The sequence below is a fragment of the Parathielavia appendiculata genome, assembly GCF_033297405.1.
Source record: "Parathielavia appendiculata strain CBS 731.68 unplaced genomic scaffold N657scaffold_6, whole genome shotgun sequence".
Classification (NCBI taxonomy): domain Eukaryota; kingdom Fungi; phylum Ascomycota; class Sordariomycetes; order Sordariales; family Chaetomiaceae; genus Parathielavia; species Parathielavia appendiculata.
Genome location: NW_026944225.1, coordinates 270,518 through 283,728, shown reverse-complemented (window position 1 = coordinate 283,728; position 13,211 = coordinate 270,518). Strand labels below are relative to the sequence as shown.

The 13,211-nt window shown below is 55.2% G+C and overlaps 5 protein-coding genes across 5 annotated transcripts; 2 read left to right on the top strand and 3 right to left on the bottom strand.

Annotated features, from left to right (window-relative positions):
- On the bottom strand, positions 1 to 6,471 carry N657DRAFT_645117 (ARM repeat-containing protein). Its single transcript, XM_062792884.1, has 2 exons — positions 596 to 6,471; positions 1 to 505 (listed from the first exon to the last, which is right to left on the bottom strand). The coding sequence occupies exons 1-2, from the start codon at positions 6,293 to 6,295 to the stop codon at positions 17 to 19; spliced, it is 6,189 nt and encodes a 2,062-aa protein (XP_062647318.1). The 5' UTR covers positions 6,296 to 6,471; the 3' UTR covers positions 1 to 16.
- Positions 6,472 to 7,097: 626 nt separating this feature from the next.
- N657DRAFT_645116 (YebC-like protein) lies at positions 7,098 to 7,994 on the top strand. Its single transcript, XM_062792883.1, has one exon. The coding sequence runs from the start codon at positions 7,402 to 7,404 to the stop codon at positions 7,915 to 7,917; it is 516 nt and encodes a 171-aa protein (XP_062647317.1). The 5' UTR covers positions 7,098 to 7,401; the 3' UTR covers positions 7,918 to 7,994.
- N657DRAFT_645115 (uncharacterized protein) lies at positions 7,715 to 8,577 on the bottom strand. Its single transcript, XM_062792882.1, has 2 exons — positions 8,502 to 8,577; positions 7,715 to 8,428 (listed from the first exon to the last, which is right to left on the bottom strand). The coding sequence occupies exons 1-2, from the start codon at positions 8,529 to 8,531 to the stop codon at positions 8,177 to 8,179; spliced, it is 282 nt and encodes a 93-aa protein (XP_062647316.1). The 5' UTR covers positions 8,532 to 8,577; the 3' UTR covers positions 7,715 to 8,176.
- Positions 8,578 to 8,847: 270 nt separating this feature from the next.
- N657DRAFT_572588 (glycosyltransferase family 22 protein) lies at positions 8,848 to 10,657 on the bottom strand (the record flags this gene model as incomplete). The annotated part of the gene is made up of 4 exons (XM_062788896.1): positions 8,848 to 9,790; positions 9,846 to 9,973; positions 10,028 to 10,413; positions 10,549 to 10,657. The coding sequence occupies 4 exons, from the start codon at positions 10,655 to 10,657 to the stop codon at positions 8,848 to 8,850; spliced, it is 1,566 nt and encodes a 521-aa protein (XP_062647315.1).
- Positions 10,658 to 12,198: 1,541 nt separating this feature from the next.
- N657DRAFT_573431 (E3 ubiquitin ligase SCF complex, Skp subunit) lies at positions 12,199 to 12,839 on the top strand (the record flags this gene model as incomplete). Its single annotated transcript, XM_062788967.1, has 3 exons — positions 12,199 to 12,265; positions 12,332 to 12,597; positions 12,663 to 12,839. The coding sequence occupies 3 exons, from the start codon at positions 12,199 to 12,201 to the stop codon at positions 12,837 to 12,839; spliced, it is 510 nt and encodes a 169-aa protein (XP_062647314.1).
- Positions 12,840 to 13,211: the final 372 nt, after the last annotated feature.

The following is a 13,211-nucleotide window of genomic DNA, read 5'->3' as shown; positions in this document are numbered from 1 at the left end:
GTCCACAACCATCTAACTATGCGCCCCCAAAATCCATCTTCAGCGCGATACTCGGCTCCCTTACCCCATCCTCACCACCCACTTTGCCCCTACCATCCGGCTGCCTCCCACTCCTAATCACCTCCTCCAAGAATCCCCTCTGCCCCTCACTCATCCCGCCGACGACGCCCCTAAACGCGTTCTGGTCCGCCGACGCGAGCTCCAGCAACCGCCCGCTCGTCTCGCGATACACCTCTTCTCCCTCGCTCATGGCGCGCGCCAGCAGCGCAGGCAGGACCAGCGCCATAGCGACGGGCGCGCGCGCGTCGTTGTTGGACAGCGTGGCCACGTACCCGCACAGCGCGTGCGCCACGAGCGCCCGCGCGTTTTCCGGGTCCTCTGGGTTCGTGTCCGTCACGAAGGTGAGGAGCCGCGGCAGGAGGTGGCGCGCGAGCGACTGATCCGCGAGGGTTGGGTTGGGCTGCAGGAGGAGGGAGCGGATGCAGTTGGCGGCTATCTTGGCCGTCTGTAAGGTACGGGGGTAAGGGCACGCGTGGTTAGTGAACGGGATAGCGGGGCTGGGTGGATGGATGGAGCCGGTGAGGCGGGCACTTACCATGCAATCCGTCAGGCAGTCCAGAAGCTCATCCAAGAAGCGTTCTACGAGCGGTTCGCTGGCCGGCAGGTTGTTCTTGCCGCCTGTAAACAGGATTGTGAGCGCCAGCAGGCAGTTCTTGACGCAGGCAAGCGAGGTGGGGCCCTCGCGCTTTTGGGCGTTCAGGTAGATGGAGAGGAACCGGCGAAGGCACCCTAGCAGCTGGATGTCCGTCTGTGAACTGCCTTCTTCAGGTGACCTTCGGGAGCCGGCCACGCTTGTGATGAATCTCTTCAGCGTCGGCAGTGATTGGGGCACAATCACCTCTTGGCAGGAAGGGGTGGCTAGGATTGTCGCGAAGATGTGGATGATGCACGCGTAGAGATCCGTCTTGATAATAGCAGGAAACACCTCTGCGGCGTCCACCAGGGCGTGGAGCGCTGTCTTGATGAGGAGAATGGCTTCCTCAGTCATGTGATGGCGGCTTGGTTGAGGGGCCTCGCTGAGATTCGGCAGCAGGCCAGAAAGGACGAGGACGATGATGCGGGTAAGCTCGAAAAGCTGTTCGATATCCTCCGACAGCTCCCCATTATCGGCTTCCTCCTGTTTCCTGGCCGCCGGATGAGCTAAGCACAGATCCCTCGCAATCTCGACTATCACCCCCTGGACGTCAAGGCCCTCAGTAAGGACGAGGCGGTCCAGGAGATCCATCGTCTCGGAGAAGATGGCCTCGCGGTAGATTGCTTGCCCAGACACGCTGGGGTGCAAGATCTTCTTTAGAGCGCTGAGAATGGCAAGCGTTTGCTCCTGAGTCGCAAGAGACTCGCTCTGCCCAGGCTTGGTGGCAAGGGCTTCGAATGCGATGCCGAAGAGCACGAAGAAGAATGCCACGGGCTCATCGCGGTAGTTGATACCAGGTCCGCTGGAGGTGCCGTTGGTATTGGGCCCCGATACCTCCTTGCCATCAAGCGCGTCAAAGACGAAGTCGCTATCTTGCCCAATGAGGCTGGCGATTGCATCGACCAGCTTCAGCCATGAATCTTGGTAGAACTTGAGCTGCGTCTCTCTGTTTAGAGCCGCGTAGACCGTGTCCAGACTGCCAGAGAGAGAGGGCGGTCCCAAGGTCATTGAAATGTCGGGCTCAAAGCGTAACCGTGCAAATTCCCGAAGAGACTCAAGCCAGAGAGGAGTCAATGTACCGATGTGGGGTTTGAGGACGTCAAGCAGGTACTTTTGCTCGGAGCTCGCAACTTGAAGCTCAGCCCAGGCACCAAACACGGCCATCTTGACCATGACTCGGGCATTCGAGCTCAGTCCCTTCAGGTCGCCAATGCCGGCATTCTCATCTTCGATCCGGAAGTTTTCGAGCGAGCTCACAAGAGTCTTGAGAATCCTGCCCATCCTGTCCACATCCCTGACGATGCCCGTCGCGATGAAACCCGCACAGACATTGACCGCCTCGGCGGCAAGCTCAGGGGAAGAGTCTGCGGCGAACGCGGGCGTGAGAGCTGAGCTGATCTGGGCCTGGTACTGCTCGAGCAGCATAGCTTCCTCGAAATCTGGGTCAGGCGCTTTACCGAACATCTTCAGAACGGCACCAATGATCTTCAAACCCCATATTCTCTGCTCGACAACACCGGCAGTGGACGCCGAGAAAGCCATCCGGACGACATCTGCGATCTTGCTCTGGAGCGCAGCCTGAGCCGCAGACTCCCCGTTCGTGGCAACGTCCTTGGCCACGAGGACAAAAATGTCATTCAGACACTCCATAACAAAAGTCATGACCTGCCATCGAAGTGGTTCGACGTCGGAGCCGCTCGGGGTGTCCTTTTCGTCTTTGGCGCCAGCAGACGCGACGGCAAACCCAGCGACCTCTTCATCTTGGAGATCAATTCCAGTGCTCGACTTCTTGGGCTTGGTGGTGTCCTTGACTGCCTCCTTGGGTCTCGTCATCTTGAGGACATGCTGGAAACGAGCGAGCCAGGCGGCCGTATTGTCAAGGCACGTGTGCCGCATCCAATTCCGGAGGGTGTTACGCATCCCGTCGTGGCTCGGATTCGAGTCAAGTACTAACCACAGCTGGTCCTCAAACCCCTTGTTCGCGGCCTCAATGACGTCGTACGGGTTCCTCTTCATCAGATTATGCAGCCCATCCACGGCAACATCCCGAAGGGCGGTGCGCTCAGAGTCGAGGTAGTGTTGTAGTGTCTTGACGTAGTCTGCAAAATTCATGTATCCCGGAGCGTACAGCGAGAGGTGCTCCAAGCACAGGAGGCTGGCCCTCTGCACTTCAGAATCCTCTTCCTGCTGGAAATATCCGACGAGGGTAAGGATGAGCTCTCTCGACTTCGTGGAGTCCTGTAAATCGGGGCCGAGGACGTTGATGAGCGAGTCAACGCAGTGAGCGATGGCCGCAGACGTAGACGACTCGACCTCAAGGTTCATGGTCGCAGGTAAAGCCACTTCGGGATTGTGAGTCTCGGAACAGTAGAGGTTGGCCAGCATCCCCAGAGTGGCCGAGACGTAGTTTGCGAATCCAAGCCCGGAGGCGTCAGAAACCCTTGCAACTGCTTCCAGCGCCCAGTAGTGTACAGTAGGGTGAGGGTCGTTGCATAATGACAGGAGAATGTTAAGGACGGTCTTCAAATGGTACCCAGCTGCCATGCTCCCGATCTGCGCCTGGATGGTTCCCAGAGTCATTGCACAGCCGGCTCTGGCGCTAGGTTCTCGATTCACCACGATGGTGTCGACAAGGTATTTGATCTCCTGGTTTGTGAAGGCATTCCCGCAGGCGCCGCAGAGTCGAGCAACCGCTTCATAAGCAATGCTTCGAACGTACTGGTCCCGATCCAGCACGAAAACTCGAAGCAAGTCCTGGATAAGCTTTTCGACAGCCGCGTTGGTCACGTCACCTGGAGGCGACTTCGTCTCCTTAACAGCTACTCGCAGAATGGAAAGCAGCGCCATAGCAACGTTGACATTGATGGCAGCCTTGCGGCCGGGGTCTCTTTGGAGAGAGCCCGCGGCCAAGAAGGTCGTTACTTGCTCCAAGACACTCTCTTGGACCTTAGCAGGCGTAAGCGGAAAGACGAAGGCGAAAAGTTGGATCGCCATGTTGACCACCTCAGTCGCAGCAGGGTCGGGAAGACTGGGCCCGTCGGCGCTGCCAATGTACAGAACCGAGGCATCGTGCTCAAGGGTGCCGCAAACGGGAGAGAGCAAAAGTCTCTCAATTGCCTCCTCCGGCCCTTCTCGACCAGAAGGAGTGCGGTCGGCAGAGCCCTCATGTTGTCCAGGAAGTGGCCTGACGGTAAAGCCCCGCACAAGGCCCGTCACACCGAATCCGGAGTTGTCGCCAATTTCCCAGATAGACTCAAAAGTTCCGGCCGTGTTGGCGATGGATGCGCTGAGAGAGGTAGGGGTGTAGTTATCGGGGTCTGCGAAGAGAGAAATGGCCAGTGTGAGGAGGTTGGATTGCAAGAGGGCCTCAGTACCGGCTGCTGGGCTGATGTTCACCAACTTGGTATAGCACTGAAGCACCCTCCGCTGCACCATGACCTCCAGATCCTGCAATTGCAGGGACGGTGTTAGTCTTTCGCTAATATCCTCTGCTGTCTTCTTTGAAGGGAGCGTTTTCAGGAACGCCGTCGTGCTCTGCAGCATTGTTGCGATACGCTTTGAAACATCGACTGTGAGGAGACGGCTGTTGAACTCGAGGAAAGCTAGGATCGAGCTAAGCGCGCACTCTCTGACATGGGTCAGGAAACAAGCGTTAAGATAGTTTCTGTGTATGGAGCTGTCCTTTGAGAGAACCTTGGGCAAGGCATTCTTCCACAAGAGAAGGAGCTGCGAGAGATGGATCTTGACGAAGTTGGGTCCAAGCGACATGAGCCCTCCGATGAGGGTCCAAGCGACCTGGATTTGCACGCTGGCAACGCGCAACTCGGAGCTGCCGCTCGACTTGAGCAGGTTTGTGGCCATGGTCAAGACTCGGCTATTGATGTCGACCGAGCCATAGAGCGGCCGCTGCGGGCTTGCACTGAGGCCGGCGGCGAGGCCGTGGGCGAAGCCGAGGCAACGACGGGGCGAGCCCCTTCCCGTACCAAGCAGCCCCAGCTCTCTGCTGAGGCTGTTCATGCACACCGACAGACAGGGGAGAAGCTGCTGGGGGCACGCCAACAGGAACGTCTTTAGACACGATGATGCGTACACCTGGACAGTGTAACTCGGGTGTTGTAGAACCTGCAGAAGGCCATCACGGCAAGCTTCCGAGAAGCTGTTGGACGCCGAGCCCAGACTGTCTATCAGGGACGCCAGGGCGCTCAGCGAAACCGCTAGTGTCTGTTTCGTGGGTTCCGGTTTCTCCTTGAGCGCCTGTGGGTAGTTTTTGACGATGTCGTTGAGGAGGGCCTTTGCTGCGCTGCTCTGGCCCGACTCTCCAAGAATCTTCTTGCCAACAACGTCTTGTACAATGATTTCCACCATTCGCCGTGTAATGAGCAGCCGGTATCGATTGTTGGCGACATTGCTATTCCCCAGGAGCTCAACGGTCAAGTGTTCAACAATCCGCGTGTAGTTAATCTCCACCGTCCTTTCTCCCAGCTTGCGGAGCATGTTGCCGTAACAGATAGCGATTGCAGCTCTCGATTTGTTGGACGTTGACATGCGCACATACTGTGTCGACAAGGTCTTGAGCATGTCTGCCAGCGAGAGAGCCAAGATCTGGGACTTCTTGCCTGGAGCAGGGCTTTCCGGTCGTGAATGGATATCGTCGTCGTCCTGCAACGCGCCAGCTTGCATGGACTGCCGTTTCACAGCCTTGGATTTGGATCTCTTGAGCAGTACCAAGGGAGCTTCGCCAACCGCTGACTCGGAATAACCTTGGACAAGGGCCTCGGCAAAGCAGTCGGCGGCCGCGGCACGGACGTTAGAGGACGGAGAGTCGAAGGCCTTGAACATGGAGGACCGGAGACTGTCAAAGTCGCTTGAGGTCTGAAAATAAGGGGTGAACCGTAGGAGCGATCGCAAGCAACGGCACGCGGTAATCACGACGAGCGATCCCTTGTCGCTCGAAGCATAGCTCCGGCCCTGCTTCCAGACGTCCCTAGCAATGCTCTCGTCCAAACTTCCACTCAGCATCGTTGCAATCTTTCCCAGAGCAGTAAACACTGCGGCGCGGAGCCCAGCATTGTTCGAAGACGATTTCAACAACTTCAAGAGGGCCGAGCAGGCCAGTTGGTGGAGGTTGATGGCGCTGTCGCCGGCGGCAGCGTAAACATCGCCCAGGCAGGTAACCGCGGCATGCTTTGTCCGGTTCTCGGCGTCATTTTTCGACTTCCCGCTAGAGATGATACCCGCCAGCTCATTGACCGTCTCAAAAAGCAATTTCCGGTCCCCTTTCCCAAAGATGTGTCCCAGACATTTGCCCAGTGTGTTGCGTATGACCCTCGTCGGAGGCGGGGCTGCGAGATTGAGGATCTTGAAGACCTCCTTCTTGAGGTAGAACTGCTGAGCCGTGCAGTCATCGGGCGGCAGGTTGAGGACATGTTTGCTGAGGGTCGATACAAAGCTTAAGAGGAGCAGTTCTTGCTGCTCTGGCGGCAGTCCCTGCAGCTTAGAGACATCGAATTCGGGATTGGAACTGGCTGCAGCAGCTGCTGATGTGCGCGGGACGCCGCCGTTCACGGTGCTGGGCTCATCAGTGCCCGCTGTTGACGCCATCTGAATCTGGGATGCTGTCGGGAGGCGGTTGTTGCGTCGTTCACAATCGTCCTTGCCTGAAGAGTGCGAACTGAAAACGGCTGAACAAAAAATGCGGGCTGCCGTCAGGGGTTATCTCAGTGCTCAAACGTCACTTTCAAGGCGTTCTTGGCATACACAGCCGATAATGGTCTGTGCAAAGGTCCAAAGGACGTAATGCCGTACTAGCTCCCATACATTACCGTTGCGCTAGCTCTTCAAAGATATCGACCTACGGAGTACACGTGTACTTATTGCAGAGAACACCTTGAGGGCCGGATTCATCCACATATCATTGGTTGAAGTTGCATGGTGTGGGACGCTGTATTGAAATTTAACTAAATGAGGGTTTGCGGAGAAGCCATACAGGACCGATACAACTGGTCTGAGCGCTGAGATAGGCCAGGGGCGTGCTGCCTATGCGGTGCACGGCATCAGGTCCCGGTGCCGTTCCGGCAGGCAGTGCCAAACAATTCGAGGTTCCAGATCCACAACTCCAAGCTTCTCAAATTCCAAGCAACTTCATCGGCTGCCTTGCACTTTTGTTGGTCTTGAAGGAAGCTGGCGTATCCCTTAGGGAGTCGCTCCTCGAAGTCTTCTGTCATGCATTCATGACACAGACATTATTTTCCCAATATCGTCCCGGCGCAATGGCATCTCTCGCTCGCAGTCTCGCCCCGTTAGCTCGGCCGGCCAAGCCATCCTCGAGTTGCGCACAATGCCGCCGTACCTTCGTCTCCGGTCCAGTACTCCAGGCTGGCCACAACAAATGGAGCAAGATTCGCCATGACAAGGCTGCCAACGACGCCAAGAAGAATGCCGCGCGTACAGTATTCGCAAAGAACATTACCTTGTACTCAAAGCGTACGCGACCCTTCCCCAGAAATCCTCAATCACCACCAGCTTCTTGAAGACTTACGAGCCCTAAAGTCTATGGCCCCGACCCCAACAACAACCCACAACTAGCAACCGCCATCGCTGCAGCCAAGAAGGCCAGCGTTCCCAAGGACCGAATCGAGGCAGCCATCGCTCGCGGGCAAGGCAAATCGTCCGGGGGCGAGGCGCTCGAGTCGATCACGTTCGAAGCCATGATACCGCCAACGATCGCTCTGATTGTCGACATCGAAACCGAGAGCAAGCTGAGAGCGCTGCAGGACATGAATTTGCTGGTCAAGAAAGCCAAGGGCTCAGCTGGCTCATCCAAGTTCTTCTTCTCTCGTCTCGGCCGGGTGGTGTTTGAGAAGGGCGAGAGCGGGCCGGATGTCGACCAGATCCTGGACGATGCGATCGAAGCTGGCGCAGAGGACCTCGAGAATGACGCCGATGGAAATATCGTCGTCTGGACGCAGCCCGCGGCGACGATGCAAGTCTGCAAGACGGTCGGGCCAAAGTTCGGCTTGAAGATTCTAAGTTCGGATATCATATGGACGGCAAATGAAGATACCAAAACTAAGCTGGACGCTTCGGAGGAGCTGGTCAACTTCACTGAGTTGTTGGAGGCGCTCAGGGAGTATCCTGAGGTCCAAGCCGTGTATTCAAACGTTACAAAGGGATCTATGGATGACGATGAATGGGCGAAGATCGAGGAAAATCTGGACATGTAGAGACCAGCCGATAGACATAGACAAACCGATCTAGATGTATAAGTACGTGTAATAATACAGTCGTACAACATGCCGCTCCTTCAAGACCGGGACCGTTGAGAGAAACGGGTTGGTTTTGTCGAAGGTTCCGTAAAACGCCGTATTTGCCCACGCCAACCACCGCCGTCCATACCAGGCCCTCCATCCTCCATATTCCTTGAATTATACACCCGGCCTTTGTTTGGCCTCACGCCCAGCCGAAATTGCACCTCCTGAGCCACTAATCATCCTGCTGCTGGCCTTGACTCTGGTTCAACGCAGCCGCCCTCGCCTCGGCCGCCAACCTCTGTTCCCTCAGATAGAGCCTCCTCGCTCGTAACCTCTCAAGCTCCGCATGGATCTCGTCGCGCTCGAGCGGCACCTTGTTGGCGTTCTCGGGCTTTGGCCAGAAGTCTGGGACGGAGAAGCGATTGTCGAGGTTCGTGCCAAAGTAATACATGATCCCAATGGGGAACATGACGTACATGCCAAACTGCAGAGAGGATGGTCAGTGAGGATGAAATGCCAGAATCTCAGCCAGGGAGGGAGTCCTTGGGAAAGCATGCCTTGAACACCTCGAGATTGAGCCCGCCCATGTTGGATCGTGGGTTGTGCACTTTCACTAAAATACCAGGTAAGGTAGCTCGAAGGTCACCAAGGCGAGGTGGGGGAAGATTTACAGATGGCCTTGCTCTGGAAAATAAGTCCAGGTCGTTCGACCCCAAATTTCGGGAAGTGGGGCGCCCAGCACGGGACAGCCCGTAGGTCATGAGATCCCTGCCGGAGCTTGGCTCCGCAGGGCCATCAGGGTCCTCAACACAAAACAAAATGGAACTTCCAGTGCTTTTCTAATGGGTATCGTGTTTGAGTCTGTACTGTGAATATCAAAGTCCCGCCCAAAGTACCGGTCCGCTATCTTCCTTTGACCCCAGGGCAGCTTTTTGTTACTCTCCAAATCGCCAGTCCTCGCCGCCCAATGACTCTAGAAAGGGTATCCCAAACGCCGTCCTCTGCAAAATCCAAATCATCGAGGTTCAAGTGCTGCTGATAACGCCAGACCTCGCGGAACCTCAACCCCTCCAGCCCTTTATTCGAGAGATACGGATCCAGCCATGTCGCTGATAGCGGCGCCACCAGATATGTGCCGTTCTTCTCCTTCAGATACTCCATGCTTCTCCTGTCTGCTGGTGTATCGCAAGTTGCGATCTTCTCGAGTTCCTCGAGGAGATTTCCCCCCTTCATCCCCATGACATCCCGCGTGTGCAGGACCTCATTCTTTCCATTCAGCAGCCATATTGGCGGCATGTACGTCTTCCACCAGATGGCCTGAGTCGCATCCGGCTGCTTACTCATGAAGACTTGAGCCGGGACGATTCCTCCTTGATGGTAAACCCCCATGAGGATTCCAAAAATGAGGTTGAAGATCACCCACGAGACCGCCCAACCCCGGAGCAGCTTCTCATTTCTTGGGAGCCGGACGGAGGACAGAATCAGCGGGACGGTCGGGAGCAGGAACCGGGCTTCCTGGTGCTGCGAAAACGAAAGAACGACGATGCCCGAAATGGCAGAGTAAAGGCGCAAAGAGCGTTTAGGCCGCATGAAGAGCAGAAGCATGCCAGGTCCAATCAGCTGCGGCAAATTTACCAAAAGGTGCTGATACCATGGGTGCAACCCATGTTTTGCCAGATTCGTGGGCGAAATGTTATATAGAAGATTGTTGAGAGGCGTCAGGACGGGCCTTCTAAGGAGGTCGGACCAAGAAATCGAGTGTGGTGTGTAGAAGGCTGTGTCGAGAGAAATCGCAACCGCAGTTGTACCAAGACCGGCCATCAGAATCGCTGTGAAAGATAGGGGACTAAGCTCGTTGTTAGCCACAACGCCATCTAGGTGAGGTCTCAGGATTCCCGTACTTTTTCCAGTAATAAGGCAGGAGCCGAAGGCCCGGAATCAACAGGAAAGCAGGAAATGTTATCCTGTTGAACGCCCCAAAAACGGCAACAACCCCTAAAACCGTCGAAGCAAGAACTGAGCCGCGCTGCTACATCCCGTCAGTGACAGCGCCCGCGTGTCCTTACCCGCATGATGCACCTACCGGACTATCAAGAATCCGCTCAATAAGCACCAAGCTCCAGGCCACTGCCAGCGTCTCTATTGAGTTCGAGAAGGTATGCGTTTGGTAAGTCCATGTGACATAGGAAGAGGCGACGAGAAGAACGGCGAGGCGCCGATGCCGTTGCGATGGTATGAGTTCGTGAATCGCCCAGTCTTCCAACACGAAACCAACGATAAACATGAGCACCCGCAGCGTCCAGAAGACCGCGATGGGGGTAATCTCGCCATCGTTGCCATTCCCTATCCACAGCCATCGCAGCAGGAGCATCGGCAGACCGTAAACAGGCCATAGTGGGAATACGCTTCGAATCGGGTTGTCGCTCGTAAACTCCCAGGTGCGCCGCACTGGGTAGCTGAAGATCTCCCCTGTTTAACTTGAAGTCAGCAGTCTTTTCTTGCATTGCAGTCAGGCGCGCCATGATCAGAGGCCCGTTGCGCCGGGCGGTTCCCGTCGACGACAAGCCAGTTGTCCCCAACATATAACCAGAAACCATGGCATACCAGCAATGACCTCAGGCCCTTGGAAGTTCTCGTCGGGGTGTAGGTAGCTCGGCGACAGCGCGAACCACAGCCGAACCAGAACCAAAAAGAGGTATGTTCGCCGCCACATATTATTTTGCCAGCTTGCGCGCCGGGAGAAAGACCCTGTCGCGGCAAGCCCGAAACATCCAATCCGATGGAGAGCAGCTGCGGAACTCAGTCGCTTGTCCGTCGCGGCGCATCACCAGAAACAGCAAGCGGAAGGAAGATGTCAAACCGTCAAGGGGGTCGCCGAGGGAGTAGGGTCATGATCAGGGAAAGAGTGCTTCTGCCGGAAAAAGCAAGGATGTGACGAGCTGCGGGAAATGGCCAGGTGCAAATCTTGGGATCGCTATGGAGGGAATGCGACAGCCAGTCGACGACGTGGTTGTTCCACGGTTCAGGCTTGGCTCCCCTGTTCACGGCAGGGATCCGGACAGCTTGCATTGGTGCCTCAAATGCCGTTCCCAAGAACAAGATGATCACCATCGCGTGCTTTAAGGTACATACAAAGGTCCACCGTCCATTGTTGGGGTGTACCTGAACGAGCTCAAACTCCGAACTGGCTGCACACATCAACTGGACGGATCCGTTGAATGATGCCATACTCCGTATGACTGCGCAAAATGAATGTGGAATTGTGTTTTTGATTACGCCGTGTCGCCTCTGCTCGCTTTCGGATTTTTGCGAGACCAGAGATACATATTGCGACCAGAATGCCCGCCAATCCCGAAACTCAGATATCACAGACAAAAACTCAAGAACCCCACGCGTTGTAAAGGTCTCAGATAGCCTACACAGGTTCTTGAAGTTCATTACTGTTCCTGATGGTCAGTTAAAAGGGTGTCTGGTTTCGGACCCTGAAACCCTGGCTGGCACATGCTACCGATTCCTCAAGCTGTTCCACAGTAGATTCAATGACTTACCTTACTCTGCTGAACAGTAGAATTGCATACTTGCATTACATGCCATGACAGCAGAGTATACATCCGGACTTCAGCGTAAATACTTTATGTGTGCGATACTCGACGGAGCAAGGTACCTTAACTCACGGTGTCACAAAATGTTTGGTAAAGTACCTCAGGTACCGTAACAAATGCAGGCATCAATTACCAACGCCTGCCCACAATCAGCCGACAACTGCAACGCCCCGCCCGTTGGAAAAAGGGGTCTGTGCACTTTAGGTAAGTTAAAAGTCTCCACTCTCTGCGAGGCAGCAGCGCCCCGCCACCTTCGGTCTACCTGTACGGATTATTGCACAGGCAAGACAGGGCATGATGAGGTTGGTGCTGTAACAGCGAACCTGACGTTAAACTCCGCCGCATAGGTAAGGTCGACGCTGCTTTGTCGTCAAAAGGGTCTGATCAGGCTTACTCTGGCATCTTCATCAATCACATACAATTTCAAAGTCGATCGAGCAAACTCTTCAAAGGTTACGTGCACCTCCTAGACAGACCATTATAAACCACGGCCCGCATTACCTTGCGAGCAGTTCTTCCATTCCTACTCAAACCCATCCTCGCAACCAACTGACATACTAACTGAACGTCTCGCACTGCAGTCTTTGATTTTTCCTTCAAACAACAACGTGTCCCATTTCCCAAACGATTTTCAAAAGCCTTAAGAATCGAGATGTCTGCCGACAAAGGCATCCAGAAGGTTACGCTCACCAGCAACGAGGGCACAAGCATCGAAGTTGGTACGTCGATTAAGTCGATCGGTTTCCATCCCCGCGCCCTGCTGACCCCGCCTAATCACATCACAGACCGCGTCGTTGCCGAGCGGTCAATGCTCATCAAGAACCTGATCGACGATTTGGGCGACGATGCCGTCGAGAGCAGCCCGATTCCGATTCCCAACGTCAACGACCCCGTCCTGCGCAAGGTGATTGAGTGGTGCGAGCACCACCGCAATGATGCCGCCCAGTCGGCCGATGACGAGAACGACAGTCGCAAGAAGACGACCGACATCGACGAGTGGGATCAGAAGTTTATGCAGGTCGACCAGGAGATGCTGTTCGAGATCATTCTGGTGAGTTGATTTGCCATGCAGTCCTGTGATTTTCTATCTAGGCCTCAAGTTAACTCAATCTGTAGGCTGCCAACTACCTCGATATCAAGGCCCTTCTTGACGTCGGCTGCAAGACTGTTGCCAACATGATCAAGGGCAAGTCGCCAGAGGAGATCCGGAAGACGTTCAACATCACGAACGACTTCACTCCTGAGGAGGAAGAGCAGATTCGGCGTGAGAACGAGTGGGCTGAGGACCGTTAAAAGGTTTATTGGTCAGAACTGCGAATTTAAGGATTTCACCCCTTCCGGTTTTTGGACTTGCACATAGTGGGCATGGGATCCTAGGGCTCGTATCTGAACGCAGCCCTTAGTTGGCATCCCTCAATGGCGTTTTGGGTTTATTGAGTATGGCTTTGTCTCTTGCTATTTCCATGCTTTGAGGAAGGTTTGCTAGGTCTGCTGAGCTGGTTGTGCACCGACCTGTAGCTCGGCAGGAGCGGCGGCCTGTGGATCAACGGCGAAGTTGGTCGGAGGGCGTCAAGATGAGAGCTCGCCTGGACCTCTTACGCAGAATTAGAGGGGCATAGTCTTAAATTGACTTTGCCATCATCTTGGTATCCAGTATCTTATTGA